We start from the raw sequence: 15,644 nt of genomic DNA, 5'->3' as shown, positions 1-15,644 counted from the left end.
CCTCGGCGCTGCTCCCGTGCCTCGCTCAGCCAGTGAGCAGGAACCGGTCTGCACGTGGGATCCGAACCCTCGGCGGGAGCGCCGCGGTGCTCCCAAGCGGCGTACTGTAGCAGTGCGCCACCGGGCCGGCCCCCTTAAAAATTTCTTTAATGAGACGCTCCCAGGAAGGCTAGACACCTCTGCTATGATTTTTCTTTCTCCCAACTTCCATTCACCCCACACATCCACACAAAGATGCGCTGAAGCACCTAGTGTGGCAGTGTGCCCAGGGAAAAAGACTACCTCATTCTTCTATATGCTAAAAGATGTTAAACACAAAGCAGTTCTTTTTGTGAGCTTGTAACTTAAACAGCATTTACTGAAATCTTCCTTTAGCTTTTCCTCACTCTCCAACCCAGGCTCAAGATTGAGTCCATGGGACATTAATTGAGAAAACACATGAAAATGGCAGGCTTCATGATTTCCTACTTCTGAAAACCCAGGATTTATAGTGGGAATGAACTCATCTGGCTGACTCTTACCCATTGGGATGAATTATTCCTACCAGGTCCTTCAGTTACAGGCCTAAGTCAGATTCTGTGAGGCAGACCCAGTCTATTGTTGGGATTATGCCATTTTTATGCAAAAGCTTGATAAGAACTGGATTTACTTATTATTGTTCTATAAGGTAGTTTATTGTTCTGTAAGGTAAATATTTAGGTAAATATTATTTTTATTATTATTTTATACTTATATAAATAGTTTATATAAAGATGTTATATAAGATAAATAGTTTAGAATTCCAACAGTAGACACAACTTTATCCTAAACTATTTATATCATATAACAATAGTAAATAAATACATACATACATAAACTTTTTAATATATCTTTTCTCTACCTCATAATCTTTCTCTCTTTCTCACACACACACACACACACACACACATACGCACGTGTGTGCCCGTGGACACACACATCACAGGTTGGCATAAATCAAAATCAATGTCAAGTCTTGCTAAAACACATTTTCCTGGTCCCCACGCCAGGGTGTGTGATTCAGTGTCTGTGGGTTAGAGTCAGGAAGTCTGCATTTCTAAGGAGTTCCCACTAGTGCTGATGCTAGGTCTGCTTGTCAGATTAACCACACCTTGGCAGCTACCTATTGCTTATTCTTCCTAGTTCAGTTAACTTACATGTGAGCAAATCACTATGAAGTATGGCCATAGAACCATCCTTCATAGTATAGTGGTTAAGACTACACATTTGGGAGTCATACAAATAGGAACTATAAAAAGCACTTATTATAGTTCATGGTATATAATAACAGGGCAAAAACCGGTGGCTATTATTATTAATTTTGTATTGTAGTTTGTGGCCTATCCAACATGTCTCTTTCAACATATTCCATATATTCCACTAGCTGGTCTTATTTTAAGAGAAATACACACACACACACACAAACACAAAAATCAGGATTGTAACCGCAGACTGCATTTTGATAATCACAAATATTTTTTTTATTTCCTTTCAAGTTCTAAAGCATTGTTCAAGTGAATATATGCACGCATGCATGTGTATACTATATATAGATTACATATAGATTTGTATTTTTGTTGTGAACAAAGTCCAAACTTGGGCTAATACTCCTGAAAAGCAAAAATGTTGTTTGCAAATTGACTGACTATGCTTTTGTTTGCAGTAATGATGTAAAAAAGAATTATTTATCAACTTAAGATTTTATACTTTATTAAGAACAGTTATTCCATAAAAGTATTCTTTATACATGGCACTATGTTGGAAAATGCAAGAGTACAACTCACTTATAACTCAGAAAAATTACAAACAGTTGCTTGCATTTAGTTCATAGTATTGTTAAAATATTAGGTTCTATAATACTATAGGTAGCTATGCTCCATTAATTAATGATTTAACCTAACTATAATAACTAATAAAAGTCAAGTGCATATTCGTTTCATGCATTCATGTAAACATTGTACATATATTACATGCATGTCTTAATCTTTCCAATCACCACATGAAATGAATTCTATTATCATCTCCATTTTGCAGATAAAGAAACCTAGACCCAGAGAGTCTAAATTACGTATCCAGGATCATATTTGTCATTTCGGTAAGTCAGATTTGACCTCAGGTAGTCTGATTCCACAGCCCATGTTTTAACCTGTTTATTAAGTTCAGTATTTTGTTGGGAAGCTGGGTCTGGACTTATTGAATTATATGATCTAGTGAAAAGATAAACCAAGTGACCAGGGAGTGCTGTTCTCCTCCTGGTTATGTTGGAGGTATAAGAGGTGAGGGCTGGTAGGTAAGATGAGAAGTTTGGGGCTACTTTGTGGTGAGTCTAGAAGTCATGGTTCAGCCCAAAGCAGGTTAAAGTAAAGTGGATAAAAGCTGTACACAGGTTTAGGAGATTGCCTTAGAATCAATCTACCTAAAGGCTGAAGGGCCCTTCACAGAGGTTATGTCATGCTCTGCTGTTATAAATTCCAGACTAGCAAATGCTTGGTCTTTTGTGCAGAGCTCCAAGAGACCTAAGGCCAGGGCTGCAGAGTTAATCTATGACTGCATAGAAACATATAGGGTCTTCTGCTGGTATCTGCTTACCCAGGGATTTGGGATCATCTGAGACTTCTGCAGTAGCTAGTATGAGGCCTCTCATATCTGAGACCCATTCTGAAGATGAACTATTGTCACGAAGTGGTCCAGAGTCAGGATATGCCTATAGATACTATAGTTCCTATCTTCCATGAAATACAATGAAGTCACTATTCATTAGGCCCCATCTGAACCCAGCATGTTTTTAATCAATTTTCCAGATCTTCTTCAAACAAATCTTCCATTATTGTCAGTAATATGTCAAAAACCACTGGTGATCTGCTTTTGCCATGACTTCTGACCTGGCCACCTCAGTCCATTATAATGTTTCTCATTCCTTTCAGTAAATAATTTACATCACACATTTGAAACTTGACATAGAGTATATTCTTACTGTGTTTACTAGGTTTTATACTGCATGCATATTTTTTCTCCTACTATTTTGCTACTGTAAGTACTTTGAGAATATTGATAAGATTTTCAACTCTAAATGAGGTACTCTATACCTTGTGCATAGTAAGATCTATATTAAATAATTGCTGGTTGGTAGTTTATTTTTTAAGACTGGATAAAATTTTTTTGCTATGTATGATTCATAAATATTGCTACAGAACCATTCCTTAGTTAATATAGTTTGTTGCTACATACTGCCTTTTACAAGTAAATAAAAAGTCCTTTGAGCATTTGAATCCAAATATTGGATTATTCATATTAAAATACCATTAGGACATAAACACAAAGTCGATAACTCAAATTCAGTACAGTAGTTAACCATACTTATCTTGGTTTTAAGTGTGTTTTAATAGTTTTTGGTGACAATTAAAATTAAATTTTATAAGCGAAGCATGATTCATTTAGTGAAATTAATGTATTATATAATTATCACTAGGTAGCAACAGGAGACCGTAATGATGCATCAAAATTCCATTCTGTGAACATTACAGCTTGTCTGAAACTGCAGAATCAGTTGGATGCAGCCTGCTTTGAATGCTTTTCTCTGTACTTTCAAAATCGTTTTAGTTTTTATGAAAGCATAATACTGCCTAAAGACCAGGCCAGTTACACTATATCTAATCACAAGTGTTAAGGTTCCTATTTCAATTTTTAAAACTGAAATAAATTATAAAGATCATTTCTTATCAAATTTAAGAACTAGAAGTCAAGAAGAAAGGATAATGAAAAAATATCTGCATGTAGAAAAATCACTAGGAAAAGTTGCAAAAGGAAAAGAAAATTAAAAACTAATCATCATGTTGATGTCTACTTGTGCATTATTAGTTGTGCATTCCATGTGGGCTTTATATCTCCATTGCTAAATATATTATGAAAATGTTAAAGATAATTTTTGTAAACGATTTTATTTTGCAATGCAAAGAATTTTATTATTTTTTCCATTGCCAAATACTCTTTTTTAAAAATTGTATCATTACACAATGAAAACATAATTGATTTCTCTACCTGTTTGTTTTATTTGAATACTTGATAGATGTGACTAAATAAAATTTTTAGTTCTCCCAATATGGCACTGTGGAGTTGACAAATGTCATGTGATTTAATAATCATTATGATTAGACTATTACATTAGCTCAAGCCTCATATGCCTGGGCGATTACACTTGCCTCTTGTTTCAGCTTTCCAGATTTAGAAACTCCCATTACAGTTTACTCAGGAATAATCTTTATGAAAAACAAATCTGATTTTGCCATACCTCAGACCCTTCTGAGGTTTCCCCAGCACCTTCTACAGCATAGTATAGAGATATGTAAATGATGTGGCATATGTTATTTATTGTAATTATGACATGTCACATTCTCATTTCTCTATATCTCTACTTATGCAATTACCTTTCCCTAGACAGCTCCCAACCTCTATCAACATTCCTCTTAATGAGTCAACTTCAGCATCATCTTCTCTGTTATCTGCACACACCCTTACCATAGATTTTATCAATTTGTTTGCTTGGTGTAGCAGAAGTTGTCAGTGCCCTATGCATGTGCTTCAGAGCATTTGGTATCCTCTGGCCAACTTCCATCTACTAGTATCTACAGTCTGACTTAATTCCCTTATATCAGATTTGCAGAACAAATCTGGCTACTTTCTTGTCCTAGAGGCAAGAAGATCCCCAAATCTGTCATGCTACTCCACAGTGTTTTCATCCAAGACCTGTCAGGATTTAGATTATACATTTTCAAGTTCCATCACTTATCAGGAGAGAGAATTCTGATACATGAGTTTGTACCCCCTCCTAAAGTTTGCCATTGGGATTAAGCTCCAGTTCCCCTTCTGATGGCTGGTTTAACAGCAACCCCTATATTGGCTGCCATCTCTTCTTTGCATCAGTTCCTCATTTTCATATTAGTGTCACCTAACTTATCAAAGACAACAACAACAACAAAAAATCCAAACTATTTATACCTGAATCTTTTGTCTCCGTTTTTTGTTTGTTTTATTTGTTTGTTTGTTGTTGTTGTTCTGTGTGTGAAGAACCCACAACCCACAGTAAGATATTTGATACCAGTGCTACTGTGGGTGCAGTGGAGTCTTTGGATGGGATTCTGTAGTTGAGTCGTTTATTGGCCAGTTAACATCAAGGCCCCCTGGCATGTTCTAACATCACAATGAACAAGATTTTCCCCCATGACAAACGGGGATGGCATAAAAGTGTAAGTGGATGTATGCCTTATACAATCTCTCCAGGACTTGAGAGAGAGAGAGAGTGACAATGCTAATGATAATGACTGTAGAGTTGGTATTAAGTATTGTCAGTGCCGTGAAGGAAAAAAATGAGATGCTCAAACTAGCCAATCAAAATCTCAGGACAAGGTGTGAAAGTCACAAGATCTCTATTACAGCAATTAAATAAACCCTGTTCTTTTGCAGCCAGAATGGTTGGACTAAAAACTACACCCTGTACCTAACTGTATGTTATGTATCAGAATTGTGGAGAAGTCTTATTTCACAGCACTAGCAATCATTCTACACCAAAGTCAGGGCCTTAGTAGGGAAGGGGTAGGATCCTGAAACATGGATATGGGACACCTGGGTGGCTCACTCCTTAGAGGAGGAGGATTCTTTACTTGCCTGGAGACCACACAGATGCCTCATCTGAGATGCTTCAAAATATGCACACCAGCCTCAAAATTTTTTCTCCTGTCAACTTCCAGACCATTAACTATGCTCAAGACCAAGCATGACCCATCAGAGAAAGTACTATCCTTGTTTAAGAATAAAGGAATTATTCATCAAAAGAACTGCAGAAATTGCCTAACATGCCCAGGAAGTTACCAGGAGACCATGCCTCAAAAATGAATTTTCAGAATGCTGGACAAGGGGTTTGTGTAATGTGCAACACATACATGCCAAAATCGTGTTTACATAATCAAGTGAATTCACATCTAAATGTGCATTTTGAGGTATGAATGTCCACTTCCATACTTAATGGTATACATTTTCTCTAAAAATAGTTTAATTCCAGAAAATATAAATATATATTAAATAATAAAAGAATAATCACACATTAATCAATGTTTAAATTACACAGTGATCATAAAAGGAAAATCAAAATGATTAATAAGTTAAATCCAAACGTATAGGATACGATTTAAAAAAAAAATCTTGAAGTGTACCCAGTAGAGTCATTTAACATATTACATTAGCTGTTTCTCTTTTCAAAATTAAAACGTAAAAAACTTATGCACTTAAAAAAATACATTTAAGATATATATAAATTTTTCACTTACCCTTACTTGGCCCACAAAGGCATTGGCTTCTTCCTCCACCACAGATAAATTTCTAGGTAGATAGGGATCAAACACTGGAGCGTTGTCGTTGACATCTGTCACTACCACATTTACTGTGGCAGTTGAAGTCTTAAAGAAAAACAAAGGATTAAATATAAAATGAGCTTTTTTTTCATTCTAAATTCAGTTAGTGGTCATCCTGGCATATGTCTATCTGAAAACTGTCTCATTCTTGATCCTAGTCAAAAAAATAGAAAAAGAAAAAAAGAAACAGCTTGCAATTTTCAAATAGATGGAAAAAGCAAATGATGATATTAAAGGGCAAATATCTTCTTGAAAATGTCAAATATTTCCTGAAGGCTTACTTTTAGAAAATAATTTTACCTTTATTTTGCTCACATTTTACAGGTGTCAAGCTTTTGTTTATATACATATTTACCCCTTTATCTCTGAAATGTACCATTTCTGTAGTTTTCACCACTTTCATTTTTCATAGTTTAAAAATAAAACTAGTACATTATAAAATAGCATAGTACATCGAATGGGTATGTTCAGGCAAGCTAACACTATTATAAAATACTATGTTACTAATTTTCTAGCTTTACATCTAAACCATGAGTTTGACTGTTATACCCTCATCATGAAATGATTACCCTGTGGAAATGGTAAGTAGGTAAACTTACCAGTAGTATGTGCTACCTAGTTAAAAGGTAAATCCCAGGCCTGCTCCAACCAGAAAATATTATGTAGGTCAATGACTTTTGCACAATCAAAGAACATCTTCCATACATGACTCCAGCTGGCATCTGCTCTCTCTAATCAAAGCCTAAGTACAGCCCATGACCTGTACCTAGTTCTGCCACAGTATGGGGCAGATCGCAGAAGGCTGAGCGCAAAGACAGAAAAAGAAAGAACCCTATTCTGGAAAGTAAAACATCCAGTATGCTGTAAAATTAAAATATTTGATAAGATGTAAATAAAAAGGAAGAGGAAAAAGAAGGATGAAACTGTCAATAGAGAATTATCCAACTTTTGTTTAAAAAAATACAGATACAGTTTTTACTAATCTGTAAGTGATTTAGAGTGAGGCTAAAAAGCTGAGCATAAGGTAGTGACTTCAAGTTGAGTGGATTTGAAGAGGTTTTGCAGCAGTTGTGGGCCTGAGGGGTAAAAAAATGGATTTCCTAGCTACCAAGGAGAGAGGTCCTGCTAAATACCCCTTGCTTTCTGTAGGATCACTGAAGTTCTACACTATATGAGTAACAGTTCATGGGACTAGTCCAGGTCTACTCAGATTTAAACACAATGGTCCAACTCTGATTAAAGTGATATGCACCTATTCTGATAGAAGCAAAAGAAAATTCTCTTTTCAGCAGTATAACTTTCTCCCAAGCCTCTATAATTTTTTTTATACACATGTCCAGCAGTCATTAAAAGATTACCGTGCATAGCAGGGACTTCTTGGGTATTGTTAATGGATTATTTCTTTATCGGTGTACTGGTTATCTGTGTACTGGTTATCTGTGTACTGGTTTTATCAGTGGGCTTATCCTTTGAAAATTCACATAGCTATTCATGTATGATTTGTACATTTTTTATATTTAAAGTTTAATAAAAATTTTATTTAATGATATGTACAAAGATGGTCCGAACAGCATGATACAGCCCAAATCTGGAAACCACCCAATGTCCATCAGTAGTAGATGGTTATATGCATTCTGTTTTATGCACGCAATGCAACAATATATAGTACTAAGAATAAGCATACTACTGCTATAGGTAATCGCATGGATGAATTTTATGAACATAAGAGTGATTGAGAGAAATCAGATACAGAAGTATACATACTATATTATTTCATTTATACAAATACCAAAAACAGGTATACTCTTTTCATGGCGATAGAGTCAGGATAGGGGTCACTTTGGGGAAAAAGATTATGAACTGACATAATCATAAAATTGGGCTTCTGAAGTGCTGATTAATTTCAGTTTCTTGTTATGAGTAGTGGTTATATAAGTGTGTTCACTATGTGAAATTCATTAAGCTGTATAATTATGGTTTGTGTACTCTTCTGTGTATATTTCCATGAAGTCGTCTAATTTAAAAGATGCATACACATAAACATATACATATGTGTACATGTATGTCATTATGTATAATGGAATTCGAATAGCTTCTGACTAGTGGAATACAGATGGTTTTATTTTCTCCTTATAACTTTTACATACTTTCCAAATGTTCCCCAGGAAGGCTACATTGCTTTTATAATAAAAAATATATTAACAAATGTTATTTCTTTAAGAATTGGGTTATAGTTAAAACCAGTAAAATAAGATGTGTTTTTACAGCTGCAGTAGTTTCCAGTTTGCCTGAGGGTGAACAAGACATTAAAATTGACAGCTTGGAGCTAAAATCTGAGTGGCCACATTAGAGTTTACTGGCTTTTCTTCAATCTGCCTGATCACCTTTACGTCAGCCTATGTGTACTTCCTTCTCAGTCTACTGTATTGTTTCTCTCATGATTATCCTGGATCTTGAGTCAAAAGACTGTGAACTGCAACTGGGTAATGAAGAACAGAACTGGATCACTAAGTAAACTAAGAAGTTAAATAACTAGTCCTCCATCTTGTGCTAATTAGGGGCTGATATGTATGGACTATGTAAGCAAATTTTGCTATGTCTTAGTGAATTTTACACGAAATGAAAAAGTTCAGGTCTTTGGCTGAAATATAGAAGCACACATGGAGTGCTTATTTATTTTAATTTACAGTTTATATATTTCTTGAAATGCTGTCTGAAGATTGCTTGCATCAGAATCACGAGGGTAATCAATAAAAATGCAGATTTGGGAGCTACACATTAGATCTATTGATTCTATTCTTTTGAATCCATGAAAATAATTATAGATTTTTTAGTTATAAAACATAATCATGTAAATTTTTTGAACTGGTTCAAAAAGATGGCAACAACACTTTTCAATGTAGATCTGTGTCCTATAGAATGTTTATGTATCTTATTAAGAAAAGATTTTTAGTTATTTAAGTTTAAATACTAGTAAATGAACATAGACTATTTTATCAGCACCACACTCTCCCGATAAACATAGACTATTTTAATTAAAGTAAGAGAAAAAGACAATATGTTAGCTAACACATTATCATAACACTTAATTTCAAAAATCAATTTAACTTACACCATGATTATTGCAGCTCTGTATACAATAGCCAAGAGTTGGAATTGACATGGATAAACTTAGAGAAAATTATGTTAAGTGAAATAAGCCAGGCACAGAAAGAGAAATACCACATATCCTCATTCATAAGGAAATGTGGTATATATACTTAATGGAATACTACTTTGTCATAAAAAAGAATGGCTCTGCAATAAAGACACTAAAACAGCATTTTTGTTTTGGTATAATATAAAAAATGAGATGTGAAATCATAATCAAAGAAACAATGTACATTCATTTACACAAAGTACTTTTTTCTAATTCATGAGAACATACTTTATTTAAAAGTATTTATAATCTTTCTTTTATATTATGAACTTTGTTGAGCTTATCAAGCTAATTTCTTAAATTATTAGGAACTGGATTTAGAAGTATAATCTTGGATAATTAATATATTAAAAATTTATTCATTCTTCAATTGCTGAAGATGAAAATATTATGATAGTTTTCTATTGATACAGTTCTAAGTGAAAATATAAACTTATAAACTGACGATCAAAAAAATGTGTACTTTACATAACTGAGAAATAGAGAATGGAACGATGTATCTGCTTTCATGTTTTGTCAATATAGAAATGTATCTAGAGACATATCTATGCAAACTTTTAAAAAAATTTGTATAAGCAGGTAATGTTCAAACTTTTAAAAAGTTGCTTCAACTAGGGTATAAATTGTTTATAATAGTATTAATTGAAGAGAGGAGACTTTAGATTTCACAATAATCTTACTTAATATGAATGAATATTAGAACTGTTTTTGCTTTGAGAAATGGCATACATAGAAGTCTGTAAAATATAATGACTCTGTATACATTTATAAACACACAAAAACATAAGTATATGAACATTTCTCAATAGCAAAGCATGCAATGAGACTAAAACACAACTTACATGGAATCAGGATGCCAACGTAAAGTTCCCAACATGAAAGAAATTTGTATTTAATTTATTTTGTCAACTTCACCAATGTCTGCATTTCTAAATGTTGGTAACATAAATCTGTTTTAAGTAAAATGTATTTTAGATAATATTTTAACACAGTAATGACAGTGCCATTAATCTACATGAATTCATTTTATAGGCCAAATAAAATTTTTATTTATTTCAATAATTTTATTTCGAATTCTAAGTGGTCACCCAATCACCCTGTTCCAATAAGCAGCATAAAAGTTATTAGGAATGACTGGGTGGATCCACTGATAAGACCAATGGTGCATTGAGAAACATGGAGCTCTGAGTGGTCGTGAATGCAAGGATGGGTGCTAACTGTCCCCTGGTAACTTTATCTTCATGAACTTCCACTACCCTACATGCAAAATAACAAATTTGAACCTCATCTTTAAGATCTCTTTCATTACTAATATTTTACAATTATAAAATATAAAAAAGCTCCTGTCTCAAAATTTAACACACACTCATACACACACAAATACAACATCTAACCAAATGGAACCTATGAAGATAATTAAAGATGTGAAGAAATCAATATTAATTAATTGTTTTGGCTAAAAGTTTCTTTCAAAACAATAAAGCATATTAGTTTTCATAAAATGGATTATAAAATTTCTTCTTCATCAAACAAATGATGTCATCTTAAGCAATGTTATGCCTCAGCAATTTTTTCATTCGTGTAAATAAATATAAAAGAAATATACTCAGCTACTATCAAGAGTATAATCATAAATGAATACATACATGAACTTTTATTTGTAGTGTTGATTCTCCTTTTATCTACATTGTATCTTTTAAGAAGTTCTCATTTATGGCATTTTCTTTCTTCCACCGATTTTTGAATTGAAAAATAATTGATTATATTTATTTGTAGGGTGCAGTGGTGAATATCAATAGATATATGCAATATGTGATGATCAAATCAGGAAAATTAGTGTACTCATCTTTACAAAATGTAATCATTCTTTGTGACCCTTAACCAATTTCTTGCTAACCCTACTCTCCTTTTGAAAGTTTAACATATTATTGTGGTTGTTTTCTTTCCATCTCTCTCTCTTCTCTCTCTCTCTCTCTCTCTCTCTCTCTCTCTCTCTCTCTCTCTCTCTCTCTCACCTCCCAGTTATGAATGAGGACATGCTGTATTTCTCTTTCTGTATGTGCTTATTTCACTTCACATAATTTTCTCCAGGCTCATCCATGTTGCTGTGAATGGCAGAATTTCATTCTTTTTTATGGCTGAGTAGTATTCATTGTGTGTATATACACATTTTCCTTACCCAGTCATCCATAAGTGGACATTTAGTTTGGTTCCAGCTCTTGGCTATTGTAAACAGATCTGCAATGAACATGGGAGTGCATGTATCCCTTTGACATGATGATCTTTATTCCTTTGGGTACATACCCAGTAGTGGGATGGCTGGATTTTATGGTCAGTTCTATCTGAAGTTTTAAGGAACCTCCATACTGTTTTCCATAGTGGCTGCACTAATTTACAGTTCCACAAACAGTTCTTCTTCCCATTAATTACACACTTTAATCCATTTTAGGCTATAGGTATATTTGTTTATACGAAAGTTACATATACAGAAGTGGGATTGCTAGATCATTTGGTAGTTCTATTTTTAATATTTTGAAGAACTTCTATAACATTTTCCATAATAGTGGTATAAATTTCCTTTCCCACCAATTATGCACAAGGGTTGCTTTTTCTCCACATGCTCACCAACACTTATCTTTCATATGTTTGATAATAGCTATTATAACAGGTGGGAGGTGATATCTCATTGTGGTTTTAATTTGAATTTCCCTGATGATTAGTGATGTTGTGCATTTTTACATACATCTGGAATCTCAAAAAGTCAAACTTATAGAAGTAGAGAGTACAATGATGGTGGGTGGGGAAAGAGGAGGTATTGATCAAAGGGTACAAAGTTCCAATTAGACAGGAGGAATAGGGTTTAGTGGCCTATTACACAGAATGGTGACTATAATCAATATTATTACATTGCATGCTTAAAAGTTGCTTAAATACTGGATTTTAAATGTTCTTATTACAAAAGATTGATAAGTACGTCAGGTGATGTGCATGTTAATTAGCTTGATTTAACCATTCTACAATATAAATAAATATACATCAAAATATTATATTGCACCCTTAAATATATACAATTATTATTTCTCAATTACAATTAAAAAAAATAATAATACATTTTGATCATTCTAAAATGGTGGCCTAAACAGTCTTTCTTGTCATTGTGATTTGGATTTCTGTATTAAAGTTTACTTTAATAATATGTGACACAACTTTTTTTCTTTTAAACCTATGTTTTTAAGACATACTCAGACCTTTGAAAATAAAGAAACAAGAATTTTAATCTGGAGTGGAATGGAGGATGAATTAAAATGAGCAAAGCTTAAAAACATGTAGACTGCTACTTCTCTTCTGGGATTTTCCATCTCAGGAAATGACATGGCAATATAATTTTCTAAGTTACTCTATCTCTTTCCTACAATTGACTTTTACCAAGTTCTGTGAGCTTGACTTTATAAGTTGGTTTTGTGTTAGGCAGTAATGCAACAATAAATAAATAATACAATTCTCATTTCCTTGAGTAAATAGCTACAAGTGGGATTACTGGGTTTTATGATTAGTGTGTGTTTAACTTTGTAAGGAAATAAAGACTGTTTTGTTCATTAATTTAATGAATCTTTTTAAATACATTTTCTTGTTAATAAACTTAATGAAAACTTTTAAAAAGAGGGTGTAATATTGCAAATTTAATAAACAATTTTTGAGTTAATACTAGAAAGAATAAGAGTATGGGTTCTCACTTTGCATTTAAATCATACAAAAAATTATTTGTCTTTTAATCATTTGAGTCATATCTTTTGCCTCAAAATTTGTTAAATATCTCATGGTTTAGAAACGATTTCTTCATATATTATGAGCATCTCATAGCACAGCCGTTTGTTCTGTGCTCTTCAGGATTGAAATTCAAGAAATAGTTTAATAAGCATTTATGTTTAGAATTTATCTGAGCAGAGACACGTGGTCTGCATAGGAATCAAGCCAGAAATATTTCCATTTGTTTATTAAGAAAGCAGATAACAGTGCCAGAGAAAAGGTAATCTTTCACTTATGGGACACTTATCATTAATCTATTTCTTAAAGAAGAAATATGTCTCAAAGGTACAATTGCTTTACTATAGTCTTTCATATACACTAAATATTCACAGAATTATTATCTTTTGATATTTCAATATATAGGTAGAAATATTCTTAAAGATGAAAAGTTAAATAGGGTAATTTTTTAAAAAGTTGTCCCATTGCTACAAATTTTTAATAGATTAGAATTATTAAAACTTGCTAATTTTCATTTGGAAGTAAAAGGCAGGAGGTCCTCTTCTGAGATTATATTCCTTGAAAGTCAGAAATGTCTCTATCATGTCTATCCATGGGACTAGTCATCAACAGAAACTCAATGAACACTGTTAAATGCTTGCTATACTTTTTTATATGAAAATAATTATATTTTTATATGTTGAAATAAATTATCTTCTAACTTATTTCTTCTAAACACCTGAAAAAGAGGAACAGCTGGAAGGAATAATGAAAATTTTCATTAGCAAGAAAGTGCAAAAAATGCCATTTATAGAACACAAAGTTTTCCCATCTGAATAAAAATGTTTATCAGTGTATCTAAAATTCCTTTCAATATAAATAGAGATTTTGAAGTTTGGGACAATGAGTAAATATAGTTTAGGATTTGATTGCTTTTGATTTAGGCCTATAAGACAAGAAAAATACATATATTCAGTAATGGGCAAACTATTTAGACAATACTAATATAAAACTTTTCCATCCTTAAGTGTAAGACATCTTCTAGCAACAACATCAAAAGCCAAACCAGTCTCATTTACATCATAGCATTTCTTTCAAGATGTAGAGAGGGTGCCTGTTCCACCATCAAGACTGAACTGGGAGGCTTTCTTCCCCTCTGAGAAAAACACACTAAAAATGCAGAGTGTCTTCCAGAAAGAGAAAGGAGAAGTGATTCCTAGCGTAGATTGTGAGAAGGAGAAGAGGAGACACAGAAGAGACAAGGAGGCAAGAGACAACTGTTCTCCCCCTAAGACCTTACAGCCACTCTGGGCCACACCTTAAGAGAGGAGGAATTATGTAAACATTATGGGGAAAGGGAGATAGGTATTGGGATTATAAGAAAAATTTGGGTAAAATAGTGGCAGTATTTCTCTGGAGCATGTAAGCCTCCAGAGAATTTTCATGGGTTTCATAGAAGGTCACGCCTAATAGGAAATGGCAGTGAATATACAGCAATGGCAGAGAGAGGTGGCCCAAGGGAAAAGCTTGGTTTGTGTGTACCTAGCTCCAAAAATCCTAAAATTCCCAAAGGCCTTGAGGCACTGAGAGGTTTGCTATGTGAACAGCACCTTGGGTTGAGGAGACAGGATCTTATCTGCTAAAGTTGACTGTAGGATCATCACTCAACAGTAGCGGACACCACTGAATGCTCAAAACACCACTGAGGGGTCTTATTCATAAAGTCTTTGCCAAGTCCTATTACCTAGAGTGCTTCCCATGTATTTTCCTTTAATAATTTTACAGTTTCAGATCTTGTAGGTAAGTACTTAATCTGTTTTGAGATGATTTTGGTACATAGTGAGATGTACAGGTCCAGTTTTATTTTTTCTGCATATGGATGTCCAGTTTTCCCAGCACTATTTACTCAAGAGGCAGTATTTTCCCCAGTGTATATTCTTGCTGCCTTTGTCAAAGATCAGCTGACTGTAAATGTGTGGGTTGATTCCTGGGTTTTCTATTCTGTTCCATTTATCCAAGTGTCTGTTTTTATGACAGTATCACACTGTTTGGGTTACAATAGCTTTGTAGTATAATTTGAATTGGGGTAGTGTTATGCCTCTGGCTTTATTTATTTATTTTTTTGTTTGATGAATAAGAACCCAAAAGCACAAGGAACAAAAGAAAAAAATAAATAAATAGATGGTATGATATCTGTAGTGGGTTAGAAATCTTGATTCTCATTTGATTTTTAGAATCAGATTTTAGGTAAATGTATGTATGGGACAAACGGCCTTGGA

General features: G+C 33.6%; 1 protein-coding gene across 1 annotated transcript in view; it reads right to left on the bottom strand.

Moving 5' to 3' along the window:
• The window catches only part of LOC103599321 (protocadherin-15), a gene marked incomplete at both ends in the record, with an annotated part of 204,472 nt that overhangs the window by 49,153 nt on the left and 139,675 nt on the right, over window positions 1–15,644 (bottom strand). Inside the window, one exon of the mRNA XM_008583428.1 lies at window positions 6,339–6,467. Coding sequence (XP_008581650.1) covers window positions 6,339–6,467 — 129 coding nt within the window. The remainder of the gene's footprint in view (window positions 1–6,338; window positions 6,468–15,644) is intronic.

This window comes from Galeopterus variegatus, unplaced genomic scaffold (assembly GCF_000696425.1).
Source record: "Galeopterus variegatus unplaced genomic scaffold, G_variegatus-3.0.2 Scaffold2913, whole genome shotgun sequence".
Taxonomy (NCBI): Eukaryota; Metazoa; Chordata; class Mammalia; order Dermoptera; family Cynocephalidae; genus Galeopterus; species Galeopterus variegatus.
This window is presented reverse-complemented; position numbering and strand designations above follow the sequence as displayed.